Here is a 22,036-nt window from a genome sequence, read left to right as displayed (position 1 = left end):
TTTTCTTTGTGCAAATTCGGTAAAATTCTAGCTATAAGGCCATCATTTGCTGAATTGTGAAGAGCCAGGAAAGAGGTTGAACAAAAAAATGTAATGTTCACCTGCTCACTTGTCCCATGAATACCATAGTCTTCCGTCTGGTCCTCCACACCATACGGCCTCTTCTTTCCTCCTTTCTTGGCCACGTTACATAGACTTTGGACATCTTCATTCTGCACCAATGTTTTCAGCACCAAGAAAACTTCTGACATCACGGCACAAGTCATTACATTATGACATGCATTGCCCAAAGTCTAAACAGTCCCCTGACTGGACGTCACCTTTGAGGACTAATTTGGACTGGAAGCCATGACATAGAGTAAAGATGCCTGAAGAGGACATCATGTGCCAGAGTCGAGAAGAACAAAGAGGTTGGATGGAGTAGAGGACCAAACTGTGGGCACCGACAGGACAGGAGTGCAGAAAAATATATATTTATTTTTTTTATACACCCATTTTTATTATGCTTTGGTGTCCGGAGATTTGATGCAAATCAATTTTCCTTGCCAAATTCAGACAATCTTCAGAATTAAAATCTCGGTAGATTCCTTCATGTCTAGTTTTTAGTGATGTTTTCTGCAGCAAATAAACATTTTCTGGGAGTCAAATTTAACCCCACAAACTACTAATATATGCATGTAGATCTTTTAAAAATGAGTCCATCAGTACCTTTACATGGACAGTCCATTCCTTTATTACTGATAAATCAGCATTTGAATCAATACAGTTATCCAAAGCTCTTCAAATGCTCAACATCATTAATCCCATTCTGACATCGGGCGTAATAATACGCCGATGTCGGACACCCTCCCTTTGATGTGGGCTCCGGCGGTGAGCCCTCATCTTTTCTGGCACATGTCAGCTGTTTTGAACAGCTGACATGCAGATAACAGCCGCTGGAGGAATCGTGATCCACCCTCGGCTGTTAGCCCGTTAAATGCCATTGTCAAACTCTGACAGCGGTATCTAACAAGCACTTCCAGCAAGCGTGCCAGAAATCCTGCCCATCGGTGACCACTGTCACATAATTGCAAGTCACCGATGGGTTGGCATGACAACCAGAGGTCTCCTGCAGACCTCTATGTTGGTCACTGCCGGATTGCTAACAGCAGCGCCCGGTGGTCGGCACTCGTAGCAAGTGAGTAATTCTGCTACATACAGGCGATCTGATCATCGCCTGTATGTAGCAGAGCCGATCGGGTTATGGCAGCTTCTAGTCTTCCATGGAGACTATTGAAGCATGCCAAAAGTAAAAAAAAATGTTTTTAAAAATATAAAAAAATACAGAAAGTTTTAAAGTTCAAATCAACCCCCTTTCGTCCCATTCAAAATAAAACAATAAAAAAATGAAACGTACACATATTTGGTATCGCCGCATTCAGAATCACCCGATCAATCACTAAAGAAAAGGATTAACCTGATCGCTAAACGGCGTAGTAAGAAAAAAGGTAAAAACGCCAGAATTACTTTTTTTTTTTGTCTCCACAACATTGCATTAAAATGCAATAACGGGCGATAAAAAGATCGTATCTGCACCAAAATGGTATCATTAAGAACGTCAGCTCGGCACGCAAAAATAATCCCTCACACAACTCGAGATCACGAAAAATGGAGATGCTATGGGTATCGGAAAATGGAGCAATTGCTCGTTTTTTCAATTTCACCACACTTGGAATTATTTTCCAATTTTCCAGTGTGTGATATTGTAAAACCAATGGTGTTGTGCAAAAGTAAAACTGGTCCTGCAAAAAATAAGCCCTCACGTCGCCATATTGACGGAAAAATAAAAAGTTATGGCTCTGGGAAATTCATAAAGAAACTGATGAAGTCTTCTATTTTAGTTCTCCTTGTCTTCATGATGGATGTGACCAGTGGACAGATCAGTATCCAGCCGATCCCTCAGTATCCGGTTATTAATGGATCTGTCACCCTGAGCGTTACTGGGATTACTGAGAAACTTCATAGGTACAACTGGTATAAAGGACCAAAAAAAAATGATGAGTATGAAATACTGAAATATATTAACAGTGCCAAAAGGCCATTAAGCTTTGGACCTTTGTACAATGACAGGATCATAGCTTTCGATAATGGATCATTACAGATCAATAATCTTCAAATCACAGATGTTGTAAATTATATAGTGAGAATACGGGGAGTGAATTTATCAGAAAAGCTACAGACGATCCTGACTGTCTATGGTGAGTTTATTTTCTAATTCTTGGACACTGTAGTAGACCATCATAATAGCTGGCTCTTCCACGTGTGTTTCATGGTCAGTATAACAACCACAATTAATGTCTACTATTATCTTCAATATTGGAACTTTGGACCTTTTAGAGCCGTTTGAGACCGAAAAAGGTAAAAACCTACATAGTAGCTCCATGGACGTTCCGAGTACTCACAGACAACCCCTCCAAAGTTTTAAAGTTATCGAGGTGTCATCTTAATTAACCCCTTCACCCCCGGAGCTTTTTTCGTTTTTTCATTTTCGTTTTTCGCTCCCCTCCTTCCCAGAGCCATAACTTTTTTATTTTTCCGTCAATATGGCCATGTGAGGGCTTATTTTTTGGGGACGAGATGTACTTTTGAACGATACCATTGGTTTTACCATGCCATGTAACAGAAAACGGGAAAAAAATTCCAAGTGCGATGAAATTGCAAAAAAAGTGCAATCTCACACTTGTTTTTTGTTTGTTTTTTTGCTAGGTTCACTAAATGCTAAAACTGACCTGCCATTATGATTCTCCAGGTCATTACGAGTTCATAGTCACCAAACATGTATAGGTTCTCTTTTATCTAAGTGGTAAAAAAAAAATTCCAAAGTTTGCTAATAAAAAAAAAAATTGCGCCATTTTCCGATACCCGTAGCGTCTCCAATTTTCGTGATCTGGGGTCGGTTGAGGGCTTATTTTTTGCGTGCCAAGCTGCCATTTTTAATAATACCATTTTGGTGCAGATATGTTATTTTGATCGCCCGTTATTGCATTTTAATGCAATGTCGCGGCGACCAAAAAAACATAATTTTGGCGTTTTGATTTTTTTCTCGCTACGCCATTTAGTGATCAGGTTAATCCTTTGTTTTTATTGATAGATCGGGTGATTCTGACCGCGGTGATACTAAATATGTGTAGGTTTGATTTTTTTTATTGTTTTATTTTGATTGGGGCGAAAGGGGGGTGATTTGAACTTATATATATTTTTTATATTTTTAAACACTTTTTTTTTTTTTTAATTTTGGCATGCTTCAATAGCCTCCATAGGAGGCTAGAAGCATGCACAACTCGATCGGCTTTGCTACATAGAGGTGAAGCACAGATCACCTCTCTGTAGCAGAAATGCAGGTGTGCTTTGAACACCGACCACAGGGTGGCGCTCAAAGCAATCGGCCATCAACAACCATAGAGGTCTCAAGGAGACCTTTGGTTGTTATGGCAATGCACCGATGACCCCTGATCATGTGACGGGGATCAGCGGTGCAAGCACTTCCGGCCACGCGGCCGGGAGCGCTAGTTAAATGCCGCTGTCAGCGTTTGACAGCGGCATTTAACTAGTTAATGGGCGCAGGCGGATTGCTATTCCTCTCGCGCTCATTGCGCGCACATGTCATCTGTACAATACAGCTGACATGTCGCGGCTTTGAGGTGGGCTCACCGCCGGAGCCCACCTCAAAGCAGGGGATCTGCCAGCTGACGTACTATTCCATCAGCTGGCAGAAAGGGGTTAATTTCCATATTGTTTTTGATAATTGTTTTATCTGCCCATACATACCATCAATGTAACCTTTGAACAGATAAATGTGAGCAGCAGTGACAGTGAGCTTCCTGACCACAGAACCAGATTTAAAGATTGAATTTTTATAGAATTTTCTAAAATGTTACTTTACCAAATTTTGCATGTTGAATTAGACACAATGTAAAATTGGCTGCATAGCAGAATAAAACATTTCTTTTTTATTTTCTTCTCCCTGAAGAAGACATATTAGCGACAAAAGTATTTAACACCTAATGAGTTAGCTTTTTTAAGTCCAAGTGGGTGTTATCAAAGTTTAGACTGGGGCGTGTACTTCTTCCACCTGTATGGACTTTACCTTTACCATAAACAGGTAGCAACATAGCAGAAACATAACATGCCCACACCATAGCTTGGGTTTCACAGCGTGAGATATAATAAAACAGCTCTGATTTTCTGGTCTAACCTTCTGCATGATTAGGAAGTACAGCTGGGTTTAGCTGTGTCACATTACAAAACCTTCTATCAGCTTTTCTCGTCTCATAGTACTGTCATCTTCCTGTAATACCCCTGTTCCTGCACTGCCTGTGCAGAGAGGAGTCACACTAATGTCTGTTGTGTTCGAGCAACTTTAGAGCACAAGAGACATAAGTGTTATTATTGAAACAGATCTGGACAGTCAGTGTAAGGGAAGGGACAGTACAGCAGAGCTAATAGTGCTAGGAAAGGAGAAGAGCTGATAGAAGGGTTTGTAATGTGACACAACTAAATTTAGCTGTGCTATCCTTCCCCCCAGAGTGAATTTATATCAAAGATGTGATTCATCTGTACTCTAATCTCCCAGCACTTTCTAATTATTCAGGAGGTTAGACCAGGAGATCAGAACTGTATCATTACATCTCTAACACTAAGAAACCTAAGTGTGTTCTTTTTTTGTCAAGTTGCTACCTACGTATCATTGGGCAACTCATACAGGAAGACGTATATGCCCCAGTGAAAATTTGTATCTTATTACAACTTGAACTTAACAAACATTAACTCATTCAGTGCCAACACTTTGCCAATTTCTCTGCAATTGAAAGGCGAACTAAAAAAACGAAAAACTTTTTATTCTGCTCCTGTGCCACTATTACATCATGTGTCCAGGTTGACATGAAAAATTTGGTGAAAGGTCCTCTTTAAACTTAGCTTTTGCAAAGGTATTAGCTTTTTTTTTTCTAAATAAGAATTTTGATATCTGATATACGCCCCCTATGTTTTTTTCCCTTTACAGAGCCAGTCACTAAGCCCAAAATTACAGCATCCATCACCCAACTTAAAGAAACTGACCAACTCAACCTAAACTGTGACACCTCAGCTCCTGCAAAGATAACATGGACCAGGAATGGAGCCAAATTATCTGGAGATAACAAGACTCTCAGCATCTCCAGTGTTAAACGAGGAGACGCAGGAGAATACCGGTGTGAAGCTTGGAACCTTGTCAGTGATCCGTACCCAGTGACTGTGGCCTGTGAGTAATAAGGTTGCACTGGTGTGATCATCACTTCCATTTTGTGCCTTTGCTGACATTCTGATTAACCTGCTATTACATATGTGATGGTCTAATGACTTTACAAACTTTATTAGTTGAAAGTTTCTTAAAAGAATAATACAAAAATAAAACATTACAATCACTAGAGGTAGGAAATGAGTAAAGAAACAGATTCAATTTAAAAAAAGAATCTGATTGTTCCGCATCTGAGATGTCAATGGAGGAAAATGGTGCTGGAATTATTACTTTGGTAAAAAATTGTTTCTTGTCTATGGGCACTGCAGTTTTACTTATTGCAGCTACTCTTTTGTTTTGCAGATGGCCCCGATAAGGCACAAATAGAGGGCACATTAAATGTGAGTCCTGGTTCTCGCATCACATTGACATGTTCTGCTGATTCTTCCCCATCTCCCGAATACCAGTGGAAACTCAATGGCGCAGTATTAAGGGAAGCGTCAAGCAAATATGATATTAATAATGCTGCACCCGAGGATGAAGGACAGTACACATGTGTTTTGAGGAACTTGGAGACTCTCCGCACTGCTGCTGCCTATGTGTATGTGAATGTGACGGCAGGTAATGGTATAAAGAAATTGGATAATAACACAGGTATGCAAAATTTGAGTTTATGATTTTTTTTTTTAAATTCAATGACTTATTCTTATCTTGTATTTTTACCCATCAAGTTCGGATTTTGCCGAAAACAAATGTGAAATTACATGCAAACGATATGAACAAGAAAAATTTGTCTTGCAGCCAAAAATGTACCCAATATTACATATATATAAAAAAATTATTGAACATGCATTCTGCAACTGTATTGGAAATTAGTTCTTGTGATTTTTCCTTTTCTCCTCAAAGCTTCTCTTGATACCTTTTCTCTTGGAGAAGGCCTGCGGATCTTCTCTGTGAAGCATCCAGCGGTAGTTCCCCATCGTGCTCACATTCCATCTACCTTGGTATCGAAGGTCTGATTAAATATTTATCATGGCTCTTTGCTAACAGCACCAAGGTTTTCAGGAAAGTAGTCCAAATGGGAAACTGGGTTGAGAAAATCTTCTCTTCCACAGCAGCCAATCGCAGCACAACGTGCATTAATTTTTAATCAATCTAATGACACCAAAATCATCCACCAAAGGTCATGCAAAAGGGTCAAAGGTACAATAAAAAGCCTATGGAGTTAGTATTTGTGAAAAAACTGTACATGATGGAATTTTTTCGATATTTTTACTGAGTTCGGTTATCAAAAGTATATAAAAATCATTGGCCAATGATTAAGACGCACGTTCTTGCGTTGAAACGCGTATGATTTTAATGATTTTGGACTATGAATTACCGTATTTTTTGGACTATAAGATGCACTTTCTCCCCCCAAAAAAAAAATGTGAGGAAAATGGGGGGTGCGTCTTATAGTTGGAATGCAGGCTTACTGGCAGTGGTGTGGCTGCGGCAGAGGTGCGGCGGCGGCGGCAGAGGTGTGGGGATGATGAGGCGCAGTGAGCGGTATGGCATGAGCGGGTGAGGTGGCGCAGCAGCCTACTATCGAAGGTAAGCAGCAGAGCCGGGTGAATCATGGCTTTATCAGTGGCAGCGGCCATCTTCCTGAGGCCGCGTGTGCGCAGATGGAGTGCTCTGCTTCCCGGGGCTTCAGGAAAATGGCCGCAGGAGGCCGCGTGTGCGCAGATGGAGATCGCGGCGGCCATTTTCCTGAAGCCGAGATCTAAATCTGCGAACTCGGCTTCAGGAAAATGGCCACCGCGATCTCCATCTGCGCACGCGTGGCCTCCCACTGCCATTTTACTGGAGCCCTGGGAAGCAGAGCACTTCATATGCGCACGTGTGGCCTCAGGAAAATGGCCGCCACCACCGATAAAGCCATGATTCACCCGTCCCTGCTGCTTACCTTGGATACCGGGCTGCTGCATCACCTCACCTTTGGAAGGGACCCTGCTCACGCCATATCGCTCACTGCGCCTCATCATCCCTGCACCTCTGCCGCCACCACAGCTCTGCTGCAACCCCCCCATGGACACCAGGCCATGGCATCGCCCACCTAAACAGGAAGGGACCCTGCTCAGGTGCACGCCATATCGCCCACCGAATCACCGCACCTCTGCCGACACCATACCTCCTGTGACCCTGCTCTGCCACTGCCAGCCCTCATGTAAGATACTGTAAATTCAGACAATAAGACGGACCCCCATCTTATAAAAAATGTTTTTTTCTGCAATTTTCACCCCAAATTTGGGGTGCGTCTTATGGTCCGGTGCATCTTATAGTCCGAAAAATACTATGTTTTTATTTCTAGAATTCGTAAACTATAGATTTACACTTGGACATGCCTTTGCAATAATCTTGGGAGCTCTAGTAATTATTTTCGGCGTTGTCTACTTATACTGGAAAATTGTAAGAAAGAGGAGAAATGGTAAGAAAAAAATAGGGCATATTTAATAAAGGAATGAACAAAAAAAATTAAATGCAATACCCCTTTAATAAAGACCAGACAAATTAGCATAGTCCACTTCTCTGGAACCATGCTACATTTTTCAACAGAAGAACGTCAGGCCGCTTGTTTCACGTGCTACTGTGAACAGCCTGCCTTACCTAAATGTGCTCCCATGGCTACAGCGCCTCCAGACTTCTCATCGGCAACGGCATTGGTCGGTGATTAAACAGCAGTTGCCAGCAGTTGATCTTGATGATTTACCCAAGTGCATTCAGTGCGGCAGAACTTTCTTCAAACAGCCATTAATAACCTCATTGATAGCAACCAAGGCTGTAAGGGTGCGGATTTATTCACGAGGTGCTCATACTTCATACTAAATAAATAGATAGGTTTGGAAGGTTTTTAAAATTTAAAATTGTTTTAATGTTATTTGAAGCTATGGATTAAAGAAAATGGATTTTATGGACATACAGCGCTGGACTTATTTCTCTCAAGTATATAAAAATCACCTCTTACTTTTCCAACAATTTCACCCTTGCAAAGCTGTGTATTAGTGGGTTATTTATTAGCTTTATTCTGTTTACAGATGGCTGAAACATGATGGCCTTTTAATATCTGTATTATGGCTTCAAGACCTAATCTATGTTCCCTTTCCCTTTGGCTCTTCTGAATCTAATCATCATAAAATCTTGGGAACATTAACATGAACAAGACACTTAATTTCAAATGCTAAGCTGTGAGATGTGACTTCTCACTATGCAAATTCAACACAAGATGGCTGCTGCATTCCCTGCCTCTGCTTTTATACAGGCTGTGATAGTGCCTCATGATTAGCTTCACTATACTATGTGATATGATAGCTGCAAGACATTATGGGGGCAGTCTGGGTTGTGAAGTTATATAAGTTGTCTCTGGCTCATGCAGTCTTTTGCTTTGTGTAAAATGTCGGCAGTCATTTTAGATAAATCACATCAATCAAATTGCAAGATATTCGACTTTGCATGGTAAAAGGTTGGAAAATTGGGTAAAAATTTGTTTTGCATTGTACCAATTCACTCCTCTATAATTATTCTGAATATTACTATTATTAATAGCGGTAGAATTGTTATTTGTTTTGTTTGTTTTTATTTCTAGAATTCGTAAACTATAGATTTACACTTGGACATGCCTTTGCAATAATCTTGGGAGCTCTAGTAATTATTTTCGGGATTGTCTACTTATACTGGAAAATTGTAAGAAAGAGGAAAAATGGTAAGAAAAAAAATAGGGCATATTTAGTAAAGGAATGAACAAAAAAAAATTTAAATGCAATACCCCTTTAACCCCTTCACCCCCAAGGGTGGTTTGCACGTTATGGACCGGGCCAATTTTTACAATTTTGACCACTGTCCCTTTATGAGGTTATAACTCTGGAGCGCTTCAACGGATCCTGGTGATTCTGACACTGTTTTCTCATGACATATTGTACTTCATGATGGTGGTAAAATTTCTTTGATATTACCTGCGTTTATTTGTAAACAAATGGAAATTTGGTGAAAATTTAGAAAATTTCGCAATTTTCCAAATTTGAATTTTTATGCAATTAAATCACAGTGATATGTCACACAAAATACTTAATAAGTAAGATTTCCCACATGTCTACTTTACATCAGCATCATTTTGGAACCAACATTTTTTTTTGTTAGGGAGTTATAAGGGTTAAAAGTTGACCAGCAATTTCTCATTTTTACAACACCATTTTTTTTTAGGGACCACATCTCATTTGAAGTCATTTTGAGGGGTATATATGATAGAAAATACCCAAGTGTGACACCATTCTAAAAACTGCACCTCTCAAGGTGCTCAAAACCACATTCAAAAAGTTTATTAACCCTTCAGGTGTTTCACAGGAATTTTTGGAATGTTTAAATAAAAATGAACATTTAACTTTTTTTCACACAAAATTTAATTCAGCTCCAATTTGTTTTATTTTACCAAGGGTAACAGGAGAAAATGGACCCCAAAAGATGTTGTACAATTTGTCCTGAGTACGCTGATACCCCATATGTGGGGGTAAACCACTGTTTGGGCGCATGACAGAGCTCGGAAGCGAAGGAGCGCCATTTGACTTTTCAATGCAAAATTGACTGGAATTGAGATGGGACGCCATGTTGCGTTTGGAGAGCCACTGATGTGCCTAAACATTGAAACCCCCCACAAGTGACACCATTTTGGAAAGTAGACCCCCTAAGGAACTTATCTAGATGTGTGGTGAGCACTTCGACCCAACAAGTGCTTCACAGGAGTTTATAATGCAGGACCGTAAAAATAAAAAATCATATTTTTTCACAAAAATGATCTTTTTGCCCCCAATTTTTTATTTTCCCAAGGGTAAGAGAAGAAATTGGACCACAAAAGTTGTTGTGCAATTTGTCCTGAGTACGCTGATACCCCATATGTGGGGGTAAACCACTGTTTGGGCGCATGGGAGAGCTCGGAAGGGAAGGAGCGCCGTTTGACTTTTCACTGCAAAATTGACAGGAATTGAGATGGGACGCCATGTTGCGTTTGGAGAGCCACTGATGTGCCTAAACATTGAAAACCCCCACAAGTGACACCATTTTGGAAAGTAGACCCCCTAAGGAACTTATCTAGAGGTGTGGTGAGCACTTTGACCCACCAAGTGCTTCACAGAAGTTTATAATGCAGAGCCGTAAAAATAAAACAAAAATTTTTTCCCACAAAAATTATATTTTAGCCCCCAGTTTTGTATTTTCCCGAGGGTAAGAGAAGAAATTGGGCCCCAAAAGTTGTCCAATTTGTCCTGAGTACGCTAATACCACATATGTGGGGGGGAACCACCGTTTGGGCACATGGGAGGGCTCGGAAGGGATGGAGCGCTATTTGGAATGCAGACTTAGATGGAATGGTCTGCAGGCATCACATTGCGTTTGCAGAGCCCCTAATGTACCTAAACAGTAAAAAAAAACCACAAGTGACACCATTTTGGAAAATAGACCCCCTAAGGAACTCATCTAGATGTGTTGTGAGAGATTTGAACCCCTAAGTGTTTCACTACAGTTTATAACGCAGAGCCATGCAAATAAAAAATATTTTTTTTTCCACAAAAATTATTTTTTAGCCCCCAGTTTTGTATTTTTCCAAGGTTAACAGGAGAAATTAGACCCCATATATTGTTGTCCAATTTGTCCTGAGTACGCTGATACCTGACATCTGGGGGGGAACCACCGTTTGAGCGCATGGCAGAGCTCGGAAGGGAAGGAGCATCATTTGCAATGCACACTTAGATGGATTGGTCTGCAGGCGTCACATTGCGTTTGCAGAGCCCCTAATGTACCTAAACAGTAGAAACCCCCCACAAGTGACCCAATATTGGAAACTAGACCCCCCAAGGAACTTATCTAGTTGTGTTGTGAGAACTTTGAACCCCCAAGTGTTTCACTACAGTTTATAACGCAGAGCCGTGAAAATAAAAAAATAAAAAATTTCCCCCCAAAATTATTTTTTAGCCCCCAGTTTTATATTTTCCCAATGGTAACTGGAGAAATTGGACCCCAAAAGTTGTTGTCCAATTTGTTTTGAGTACGCTGATACCCCATATGTGGGGGGGAACCACCGTTTGGGCGCATGGGAGGGCTCGGAAGGGAAGGAGCGCCATTTGGAATGCAGACTTAGATGGAATGGTCTGCAGGCGTGACATTGCGTTTGCAGAGCCCCTAATGTACCTAACCAGTAGAAACCCCCACAAGTGACACCATTTTGGAAAGTAGACCCCCTAAGGAACTCATCTAGATGTGTTGTGAGAGCTTTGAACCCCCTAGTGTTTCACTACAGTTTATAACGCAGAGCCATGCAAATAAAAAATATTTTTTTTTTCCACAAAAATTATTTTTTAGCCCCAGTTTTGTATTTTCCCAAGGGTAGCAGGAGAAATTGGACCCCAAAAGTTGTTCTCCAATGTGTTCCGAGTACGCTGATACCCCATATGTTGGGGTAAACCCCTGTTTGGGCGCACGGGAGAGCTTGGAAGGGAAGGAGCACTGTTTTACTTTTTCAACGCAGAATTGGCTGGAATTGAAATGGGACGCCATGTCACGTTTGGAGAGCCCCTGATGTGCCTAAACAGTGGAAACCCCCCAATTATAACTGAAACCCTAATCCACACACACCCCTAACCCTAATCCCAATGGTAACCCTAACCACACCTCTAACCCAGACACACCCCTAACCCTAATCCCAACCCTATTTCCTACCGTAAATGTAATCCAAACCCTAACTTTAGCCCCAACCCTAACCCTAACTTTAGCCCCAACCCTAAATGTAGCCCTAACCCTAGCCCTAACCCTAGCCCTAACCCTAGCCCTAACCCTAACCCTAGCCCTAACCCTAATGGGAAAATGGAAATAAATACATTTTTTACATTTTTTTAATTTTTCCCTAACTAAGGCTACGTTCACATTAGCGTTCTGCGCCGCGTCGGGCGCCGCAGCGTCGCCGCATGCGTCATGCACCCCTATATTTAACATGGGGGCGCATGGACATGCGTTGCACTTGCGTTTTGCGACGCATGCGTCACTGCGGCGCACGCGTCATGGCGCAGAGGACGCAGCAAGTTGCATTTTTTGTGCGTACAAAATCAAGCAAAAAAAGGACGCATGCGTTGCAAAACGCAGCGTTGTGCATGCGTTGTGCATGCGGTGTTCCTGCGTTGTGCGTTGCGTCGCCGACGCTGAGGCGCACAACGCAAATGTGAACGTAGCCTAAGCGGGTGATGAAGGGGGGTTTGATTTACTTTTATAGCGGGTTATTTAGCGGATTTTTATGATTGGCAGCCGTCACACACTGAAAGACGCTTTTTATTGCAAAAAATATTTTTTGCGTTACCACATTTTGAGAGCTATAATTTTTCCATATTTGAGTCCACAGAGTCATGTGAGGTCTTGTTTTTTGCGGGACGAGTTGACGTTTTTATTTGTAACATGTTCGGGCACGGGAGATTTTTTGATTGCTTTTTATTCCGATTTTTGTGAGGCAGAATGACCAAAAACCAGCTATTCATTAATTTCTTTTGGGGGAGGCGTTTATACCGTTCCGCGTTTGGTAAAATTGATAAAGCAGTTTTATTCTTCGGGTCAGTATGATTACAGTGATACCTCATTTACATCATTTTTTTATGTTTTGGTGCTTTTATACGATAAAAGCTATTTTATAGAAAAAATAATTATTTTGGCATCGCTTTATTCTGAGGACTATAACTTTTGTATTTTTTCGCTGATGATGGTGTATGGCACCTCGTTTTTTGCGGGACAAGATGACGTTTTCAGTGGTATCATGGTTATTTATATCCGTCTTTTTGATCGCGTGTTATTCCACTTTTTGATTGGCGGTATGAGAATAAAGCGTTGTTTTTTGCCTCGTTTTTTTTTTTTTTCTTTTACGGTGTTCACTGAAGGGGTTAACTAGTTATGTAGTTTTATAGGTGGGGTCATTACGGACGTGGCGATACTAAATATGTGTACTTTTATTGTTTGATTTTTTTTTTATTTAGATAAAGAAATGTATTTATGGGAATAATTTTTTATTTATTTATTTATTTAGGAATTTTTTTTTTATTTTTTTTTTACACATGTGGACATTTTTTTTAAACTTTTTTACTTTGTCCCAGGGGGGGACATCACAGATCGTTGATCTGACAGTGTGCACAGCACTCTGTCAGACCTGCGATCTGCTGTGCAGGGCTGCAGGCTTACCAGCGCCTGCTCTGAGCAGACACTCGGTAAGCCACCTCCTTCCCTGCAGGACCCGGATGCCGCGGCCATCTTGGATCCGGGACCTGCAGCGAGGAAGGAGGTAGGAGACCCTCGGAGCAACGCGATCACTTCGCGTTGCTCCGGGGGTCTCAGGGAAGCACGCAGGGAGCCCCCTCCCTGCGCGATGCTTCCCTCATGTTTGATCGCGGTGTGCCGGGGGTTAATGTGCCGGGGGCGGTCCGTGATTGCTCCTGGCACATAGTGCCGGATGTCAGCTGCGATAGTCAGCTGACACCCAGCCGCGATCGGCCGCGCTCCCCCCGTGAGCGCGGCCGATCGTGCTGGACGTACTATTCCGTCCTTGGGAAGTAGGGCCCACCCCACATGGACGGAATAGTACGTCCAATGACAGAAAGGGGTTAATAAAGACCATACAAATTAGCATAGTCCTCTTCTCTGGAACCATGCTACATTTTTCAACAGAAGAACGTCAGGCCGCTTGTTTCACGTGCTACTGTGAACAGCCTGCCTTACCTAAATGTGCTCCCATGGCTACAGTGCCTCCAGACTTCTCATCGGCAACGGCATTGGTCGGTGATTAAACAGCAGTTGCCAGCAGTTGATCTTGATGATTTACCCAAGTGCATTCAGTGCGGCAGAACTTAAAATTTTAAAATTTTGCTACCATTATTCCATTATTTGAAAATCAGTAACAGGAAAAGTCATGGAATTATGGAAATCACAAGATGGATTCATCCTGTGATTTATGTAGTTCCATGACTTTTCCTTGTTGTTCCAATTTCAAAAGTTGAATAGTGTATATGACTGTGGATAATCGGATAGTAACTATTCGTCACTGCTGTGCTATCGTACATGCACACACTATCTGCACAGTTTTTCAGTGTCATAGGGCTTTTTAGGGTTTTCTTTCACTATGTTGTTAGCCTGACTATGAAGATTCACCCCAACATTGCTGCTGCATTCCCTGCCTCTACTTTTATACAGGCTATTATATCTCCTGATTGGCTTTGCTATACTAAATTATGTGATAGTTGCAATACAGTATTTGGAAATCCATAAAACATCAGCACAAATTTGATTTGCCTTGAATTGATTCATTCAATTTTAATAATTTATAAAGGAAAATAAATGGATGCTTAAAAATATATATTTTTAAATATCTCTCATGATCCATCCACAGAGTTATTGGAGAGCAGAAAGGATAAAATTGATGGCTATTATAATGTGGAGGTAAGTGATGATTTTCTATGTTTACCTTTGTTCTTGTGGCAGCATGGCGGCTCATTAGTTAGCACTGTTGCTTTGTAGCGCTGGGATCCTGGGTTCAAATCCCACCAATGATAACATCTGCATATATGATCTCCCCTTGTTTGCATGAGTTTCCTGTGGGTTCTTTTGGTTTCCTCCCACACGCCAAAGACATACTGATAGGGAATTTAGATTGTGAGCCCCATTGATGACAGTGATGATAATGTCATAATGTCTGTAAAACGCTGTGGAATATGATAGTGTCTAACAACGTAATAAAGGGTCAAGGCCCAATTTTCTCTCTCCTTTAGGTATATAACAGCATTGAGAATAAATTTAAAATATAACTTTTAATTATATCCTTAAAAACTACCTTCTATATAATTAGTGATCAAGTGCATGTGCAATATAAAAAGTGCCACTTAGCCACTATACGTCCAACTGGACTAAATAATATAGGTATAACAATGTCCCTTATATAGGACACCCTATATCATACAAGAATAATCAGTTCCAATTTTGGTCAACTTCTTGATTGGATACCAAGTCACATAAATTCAAAGACCGTGCACTTAGATCAAGAATATCCACTACTTAATCCATAAAGCATATGTCACGGTCTCTATGTGGACATACTTCTTTGGGTACATATATCAAATTCCACAATATTTATAAAAAACAATTAGGAACGATCTCACCCATCAGTAGCTCAGGAACCGTCGTTATTTTCTCAACAGCCGGTTTCCATAGGAGTGGGGCACTCTCAACCTATTGTGCCCTGTAGAGGCTATTATGGCCCTGTCCCCAATAACTCCCGCCCTAACAAGGGCAGTCCACAGCTGACCCTTACAACATCAGCCCTACTTGTCCCTGTGTGTTCCAACGCATTTCATCAGTTCTTAGAATCATCAGGGGAAGTCCACACTTTACTAGGGTACATAACTACTTCTGGAAGAAACGAGGGTTCTCTCTCTCTGACTGCCGGGCTATCAGTGGTCACGCCACCCCGCCCGCGTCAGTTACCTATACATGTTAACTCCCATCAGGTCAGGAGGAATTATGGAGAAATTCTCCAATCAAAATAGCTCACCCAATAGGATTCCGCCGCCGATACCTGTCAGCCGTCACGCTGCACGTGTATCCCAAAATGGCCGCTTAGCTTCCGGTTCATAACCCGGAAGCTCTAACAATAGCGTCCGCGGCTCACCATAGTTACAGCATATCCACCGAGAGCCATTCAGCTTCCGGCTACTTCTGGTGATAGCGTCTAAGGCTCACCAAGGTTACCCTTTGCCGCACTATTTCTTTGCGGACTATGGACTCCATGGCGGCCGTCCGACCATCCGGAAGCCACCTATGAGACGCATGATGCGTTCCACAAGGAACTCGCCAGCGGCCAGTGGTAGTGACGTCTTTATTATGTCACATTCATTTAGAGTAAATATAAAAAACAAGAGCGGAATAATTAGTTATATTCACATATGAATCCATAATGAATCTAGAGGGATGGTTAGAAAGGATTACACAGAGTAGAATTTCTACACATGTAGCAACCTATTAAGGTGTTGACCAGTTATGCCGAAAATTTACAATATTCTTACATATAATGGAGCCACACAAAACCAGTGGATCCCTGTGTTAAATAGCCAACTACAATGTTTTTATAATTCCTCACAGAGGACCATCAATCTAGGTGCTAACCTGTGTTCTACCCCATCACAATTCATCCTCTATTAATGGGATTTCATCCCCAGAACTGGCGCTGTCAGGTAGTTCATTCAATTCAAATACAGTATTGACAGTCTAATAGCTATTAAAAGCAGACACTCATTCAAGGAATTAGACAAAGCAGCTATAATTTAATTGCTCATTGAGCCCTCTTGGGGCTACCGTGTTCAGGTGGAAGATCCACCTGGTTTCTTTTTGTAGTATTTTTTTGTCCCAGTTGCCACCTCTCACAGGCTTTGCCACTTTTTCAATACCCATAAATTTGATGGAATCTACGTTGCCCCTTTGACAAGCGTTCACATGGCGAGCAATGGGGGTCTCTCTCTCATGGACAATGTCCCCAATATGCTCCCCAATCCTTCGTTTAAATTCTCTGATGGTTTTACCCACGTATTCTTTCCCACATGCACAGCTGGCTCTATAGATCACTCCCTTACTACTGCAGTTGATAAATTCCCTGATCGTGTATTCTCTACCAGTCACACTGCTAGTGAAGCGATCTCCTGTGTTAATGTGGGAACAGGCGACACAATGTCTGCATCTGAAACACCCCTTGGTGTTACTTGTCAACCATGTACCGATCATCGGGCTCCTAAAATGGCTCTTAACAAGTCTATCCCTCAATGAACGCCCTCTCCTGTACGTGATCAATGGACGTTCCGTTAAATCCCTACTGATGTCTGGGTCCATGAGCAAAATGGACCAATGTTTAGTCAGGATTTTGCGTACATCATGTGCTCCATTATCAAACGTGGTAATTATTCTCATTTGTCCATCTTTAGTTGTCTTGTGGACCGGTCTAAGTAGATCCGTCCTACTTTGCTGTTTAACTTCCTTATAAGCCCTTTTCAGGACATCAGGAGGATAACCCCTCTCGGTGAACTTATAACGAAGCTCCTGCGCTTGTATTTCAAATGCTTCTTCAGTGGAGCAGTTCCTGCGGATCCTGAGGTACTGGCTTTTGGGTATCCCTCTTTTCAGATGCGTTGGATGACTACTCTCCCATCTAAGTAATGAGTTTGTTGCGGTCGGTTTTTTATATGTACACGTGGTAAGAGTACCTTCCTCCTTTTTGATCAGTATGTCGAGGAAAGGCAGTGAAAATGGATCCATTACTGAAGTGAAAAAGAGGCCCAAATCGTTTTTATTCAGAGTATCCACAAATGATGTAAAATTTTCCACCCCATCGCTCCATATTACCAGAATGTCATCGATATAACGAATCCAAAAATCAATACCTCTGACACTCTCTGTTTCACTACCAAAGATACAAGTCTCCTCCCACCAGCCCAGGAACAGGTTTGCGTACGTGGGGGCACAAGGGCACCCCATCGCAGTGCCCCTGAGCTGGTGGTACATCCTCTGATCAAAGAGGAAGAAATTTCTTGTGAGACAAAACCGCATTAATTTCAACACAAACTCATTATGGGTATGGAACTGGCACCCTCTCATGCTTAGGAAGTACTGGATTGCTTCCAGCCCCTTGTCATGGGGTATCGAGCTGTAGAGGGCCTCAACATCCACACTCCCCAATTGTACCTATTCTTGTATGATATAGGGTGTCCTATATAAGGGACATTGTTATACCTGGAATATGATAGTGCTATATCAGAAAAGCATATTTAATGATAATAATAATAAATAATATAAAGTGTTCTAACCACAATACAAACAGAATATATTCAACTATTTATTGATAACTCACATTTCTTCTGTATTCCTACACCCCAACTTGTTATTGTTGTGCATAGCAATAGTGAACTGGAATTTTTCTGTATATTCCAACTGTAATGTATTAACAAAACAAGAGAAGAACAAAATGAGCAAATAGCCTGTGTGGTAGATCGGCTCACTCAGCAGTACACGGAGGTAGACACGGAAACACTGTCTCTTTAAGAACTTCCTTTGGTTTATTATAGGCAGCATAAACCAAGGTGAAGTAAAACAAATACAGCCCTCTGGGCAAAACAGGAAAACAAAATGAAATGGTAGCACAAAGCACAGTCCTTTTGAGAGCGGGGTTCCTCCAGCTCACCTCTAGCAGAACGCACATGGTTCAGGGTGGTTGCAGCACAACAACTTCTCTGGAGTGTTCCTCCCAAGACACTGAACACCTACTGCCTCTGGAGGCCAGCTACTTAAGCCCCAGACCAAAATCTGGGGTGGAAATAAGGTGGACATCCTCCCACCTGCTCGTATGTCCACATAAAACTCAGCCCTTTATACAAATTAGCTGAAAACCACTCACTGCACCAGTGACTTTGTTACACCTGCAATTAATAAATAGTAACAGTGCATGAAAATAATATAGGGTACTTGATTAACTTATTTTTATCAAAAAACCATAAAAGTAATCCCACCACGTCACGGTGTCCCTATTCGAGTAGTTTCAGTTAGAGGGGTGAAAGAGAAGAGCTCTATCAAGTTCAAATCATTACATGTACATAACACCAGTTAATCCAGAGAAAAATAAAAATCATCAAAATAGACCAAAGTGCTACAAAGTAAAAAAAAGTCTTCCTGATTCCTACCGGTATCAGACAGATCCCCAGATCAACGTTATACATTACTAAAAGTAATACAGCACTAGCTTTTTGAAATTTTATCAGAACCTTATCTATCTAGGATATTTTAGCTAACAAAGCTGAATTAATGTCCAATTTTTGAAGAGTATTTTATGGTTGTCTTAACAGATGTCCAATTTATTTTCTTTGGCACTGCAAAACAACGACATTGAAAATCCATGTAACGTAACAGAACTAGCTATGTACTTTTGATGTGTTCCACAGATTCCCATCAAAATAATCCTATACCTTTATATAATTTCTATTTTGGCTTCACTTTTGCAGGAAACACAACCAGCCGCAGAATCCTTATATATGGTGAGTAGGAAAACTGCCTAGATAAGCTGTAAAAAATATATATATCAGTTCATGTAGTTTCTTTCCTCAGTTTCAGCATTTTATGTAATTGAAGTCTTATATCTCCTGAAAAAGTTTTTTGTTGGGTCCCAGTTGGTGGTCAGTCTGCCAAAGTCCTAAATTTAATGTAATGTTTGACTGGTCATTTATTTCACGTTGCGTATCAGATTACTTTTTTTTAATGAAGAATGTGTTTATCTTGCAGGGTTTGCAATGCAGTACTGAGAACATTTACACAGAGCTTCATTCGACGTCAATGATGACCTCAACCGAAACTGAACACTGACTGGAGTTCACCTGAATCTCCATCCTATTTCCCAAGTCACACTTATGGACCAGGGAATTAGGAAGTCAAGATGTATTCTCATTAGTGGTCATTCTGAGCTTAACTTTAGCTCAATGTATACAGTGTAGTCCCGAGTATTTTTTTACTCACTTGAATTTGATACTAATACCCTGTTCAATCAGCATTTATCTTCTCTGGAAATTGAGTGTAAAAAAATGTATGGAGCAGGAACAATGTACTACTCTGGAACACTGCACTTTATCTCACATTAATCTCATTTGCAGATTACGAAGCCAAGATATTATCTGAACTCTTAGGCTACTTAAATAGTAAAAATGGTCCAAAAATTATCTCTTTTTTGGGGACAGATGACCGCCTTACTGTGGTTTATACAATCAGTGAAGATGAAAGACAATATCACTTTTTCAAATGGGAGTTCTTCAAATATGGATAAAATTTGTGTAATATCAATGGCATTTCTTTTGCTAAATGAAGAAACAATCACTTTTTTCCCAAGTTGTCCAAAAATGATCCCTTATTTTTGAGAGCCAAAAGTATTAGGCTGATTTCAAAGTGAATAAGTGGAAAAGTAAAATGTAAAGTTGACAATTTAGATAAGTGTGACCCATCAGACGTGCACAGGTAAATGTCTAGATTTACTGTATTAATTTGTTAGCAGATTTTTGGTTAAAGCAGATTAATTCCCCCTGTACAATATAGGCCAAATAAAAAATACTGCGAGGTAGGAGCAAAGCCTAAAAATGCTGCAACTGCCCACAGTACAGTTGTGAAGTGTACGATTGCTAAATTGTAATATTAAACAGGCCTGCAAAAAGTAAAGCATATATATAATATATTTTTTTAAAACTTTACACACTATTATCCTCTATCCCAACAAATAACACAATCCAGAATGCTATGTTGTATATATGTTGCTATGCTATATACATAATAAAAGTTGTTTTTGTTTGTTGCTGGTCGGATAGGGGAATATACACAGCATATTAGTATGCTGTATATGAGGGCTAAAAGGTGGTGGCCCTTTCTCATATGGTGTCAGGTTCCCTTTAATGTATAGAAAAAAATAAATCATTACACTCACCAGGGGCCCACATAAAAGTCATGGGACCCCATAGCAGACGTATAGTGCACTACCCATAGTCCTCCAAATAGTATAATGCACAGTTCTTAGTCCTCAATACAGTATAATGTGCCACCATAGTCCTCCATATAGTATAATGCACAGCTCATAGCTTCCATACAGTATAATGTGCCACCATAGTCATCCACGTAGTATAATACACAGCCCATAGGCCTTCATACAGTATAATGCTCAGTTCATAGTTATACATGTAGTATAATGCACAGCCCTTAGTTATCCATGTAGTATAGTGCAAAGCCCATAGTCATCCATATAGTATAATGCACAGCCCATAGTCCTCCATACAGTATAATGCACAGCCCATAGTCATACATGTAGTATAATGCACAGCTCATTGTCATACAGTATATGTAGTGTAATGCACAGCCCATAGTCATACATATAGTATAATACACAGCCCATAGTCCTACATACAATATAATGCACAGCCCACAGTCATATATGTAGTATAAGCAACAGCCCATAGTCATACATGTAGTATAATGCACATACAGTGCCTTGCCAAAGTATTCGGCCCCCTGGAACTTTTCAACCTTTTCTCACATGTCATGCTTCAAACATAAAGATACCAAATGTAAATTTTTGGTGAAGAATAGTGTTGAGCATTCCGATACCGCAAGTATCGGGTATCGGCCGATACTTAGCGGTATTGGAATTCTGATACCGAGATCCGATACCGCGTATCGGATACCGGAATCGGAAGTTCCCAGGATTCAAACTGCACAAATTTGCATGAAATCAGCCAATGAGAATGATTCCAAGTGTGGGCACATCCTGTTCAGCATGGAGGGCATGAAACTACTGGCAAGGCTGTGATTGGCCGCTGAAATGATGTCATGGTGCAGTTTAAAAGTCGCTGGCGCCATTTTTCGCTCACTCTGCTGTGAATTCAGTTAGTGACAGGACGCTGTTTGCTGACTGAGGGCCAGTTTAGAGATAGCGATTTGCTTCGTTGTGCTTTTCCAAGGCTAATTTAGCAAGCGCTGTGTTCACCTACTAATCACCTTGCTTTTGCCTTGCAGCACTGTTTTCACAGAGATCTGCAAGGTCTGTGTGTGTGTGTGTGTGTGTGTGTGTGTGAGTGCAGCCCACTCTCTAGTCTGTGTGCAGCCATAGGCCATCCATAGCTGGTTGTATTCAGTTCAGGGAGGGTGGTTCATTGCCTCATACTGTTC

The 22,036-nt window shown here is 41.0% G+C and overlaps 2 protein-coding genes across 2 annotated transcripts; both read left to right on the top strand.

Moving 5' to 3' along the window:
• The first annotated feature begins 364 nt into the window (after positions 1–364).
• On the top strand, positions 365–7,795 carry LOC143767783 (cell adhesion molecule CEACAM16-like). The gene is made up of 5 exons (XM_077256303.1): positions 365–410; positions 1,881–2,237; positions 5,042–5,278; positions 5,618–5,908; positions 7,608–7,795. The coding sequence occupies exons 1-5, from the start codon at positions 365–367 to the stop codon at positions 7,748–7,750; spliced, it is 1,074 nt and encodes a 357-aa protein (XP_077112418.1). The 3' UTR covers positions 7,751–7,795.
• Positions 7,796–7,907: 112 nt separating this feature from the next.
• LOC143767782 (uncharacterized) lies at positions 7,908–20,422 on the top strand. The gene is made up of 5 exons (XM_077256302.1): positions 7,908–7,959; positions 8,880–8,996; positions 14,697–14,746; positions 19,342–19,374; positions 19,619–20,422. Exons 1-5 carry the CDS (start codon positions 7,908–7,910, stop codon positions 19,697–19,699), a joined length of 333 nt encoding a protein of 110 aa, XP_077112417.1. The 3' UTR covers positions 19,700–20,422.
• Positions 20,423–22,036: the final 1,614 nt, after the last annotated feature.

This window comes from Ranitomeya variabilis, chromosome 4, assembly GCF_051348905.1.
Source record: "Ranitomeya variabilis isolate aRanVar5 chromosome 4, aRanVar5.hap1, whole genome shotgun sequence".
Lineage (NCBI taxonomy): Eukaryota > Metazoa > Chordata > Amphibia > Anura > Dendrobatidae > Ranitomeya > Ranitomeya variabilis.
Note: the sequence above shows the minus strand (reverse complement) of the source record. Positions and strands in the feature narration are given on the sequence as shown.

What these genes read in the sequence shown, in the direction of transcription:
- LOC143767783 (XM_077256303.1), top strand. Translation starts at nt 365, where the DNA reads ATGCCTGAAGAGGACATCATGTGCCAGAGTCGAGAAGAACAAAGAG. An exon ending in GTACCCAGTGACTGTGGCCT is followed by an intron (nt 5,279 to 5,617) that starts GTGAGTAATAAG and finishes TTTGTTTTGCAG; the next exon opens with ATGGCCCCGATAAGGCACAA. An exon ending in GAAATTGGATAATAACACAG is followed by an intron (nt 5,909 to 7,607) that starts GTATGCAAAATT and finishes TTTTATTTCTAG; the next exon opens with AATTCGTAAACTATAGATTT.
- LOC143767782 (XM_077256302.1), top strand. Translation starts at nt 7,908, where the DNA reads ATGTGCTCCCATGGCTACAGCGCCTCCAGACTTCTCATCGGCAACGGC. An exon ending in TCTCATCGGCAACGGCATTG is followed by an intron (nt 7,960 to 8,879) that starts GTCGGTGATTAA and finishes TTTTATTTCTAG; the next exon opens with AATTCGTAAACTATAGATTT. An exon ending in ATGGCTATTATAATGTGGAG is followed by an intron (nt 14,747 to 19,341) that starts GTAAGTGATGAT and finishes TCACTTTTGCAG; the next exon opens with GAAACACAACCAGCCGCAGA.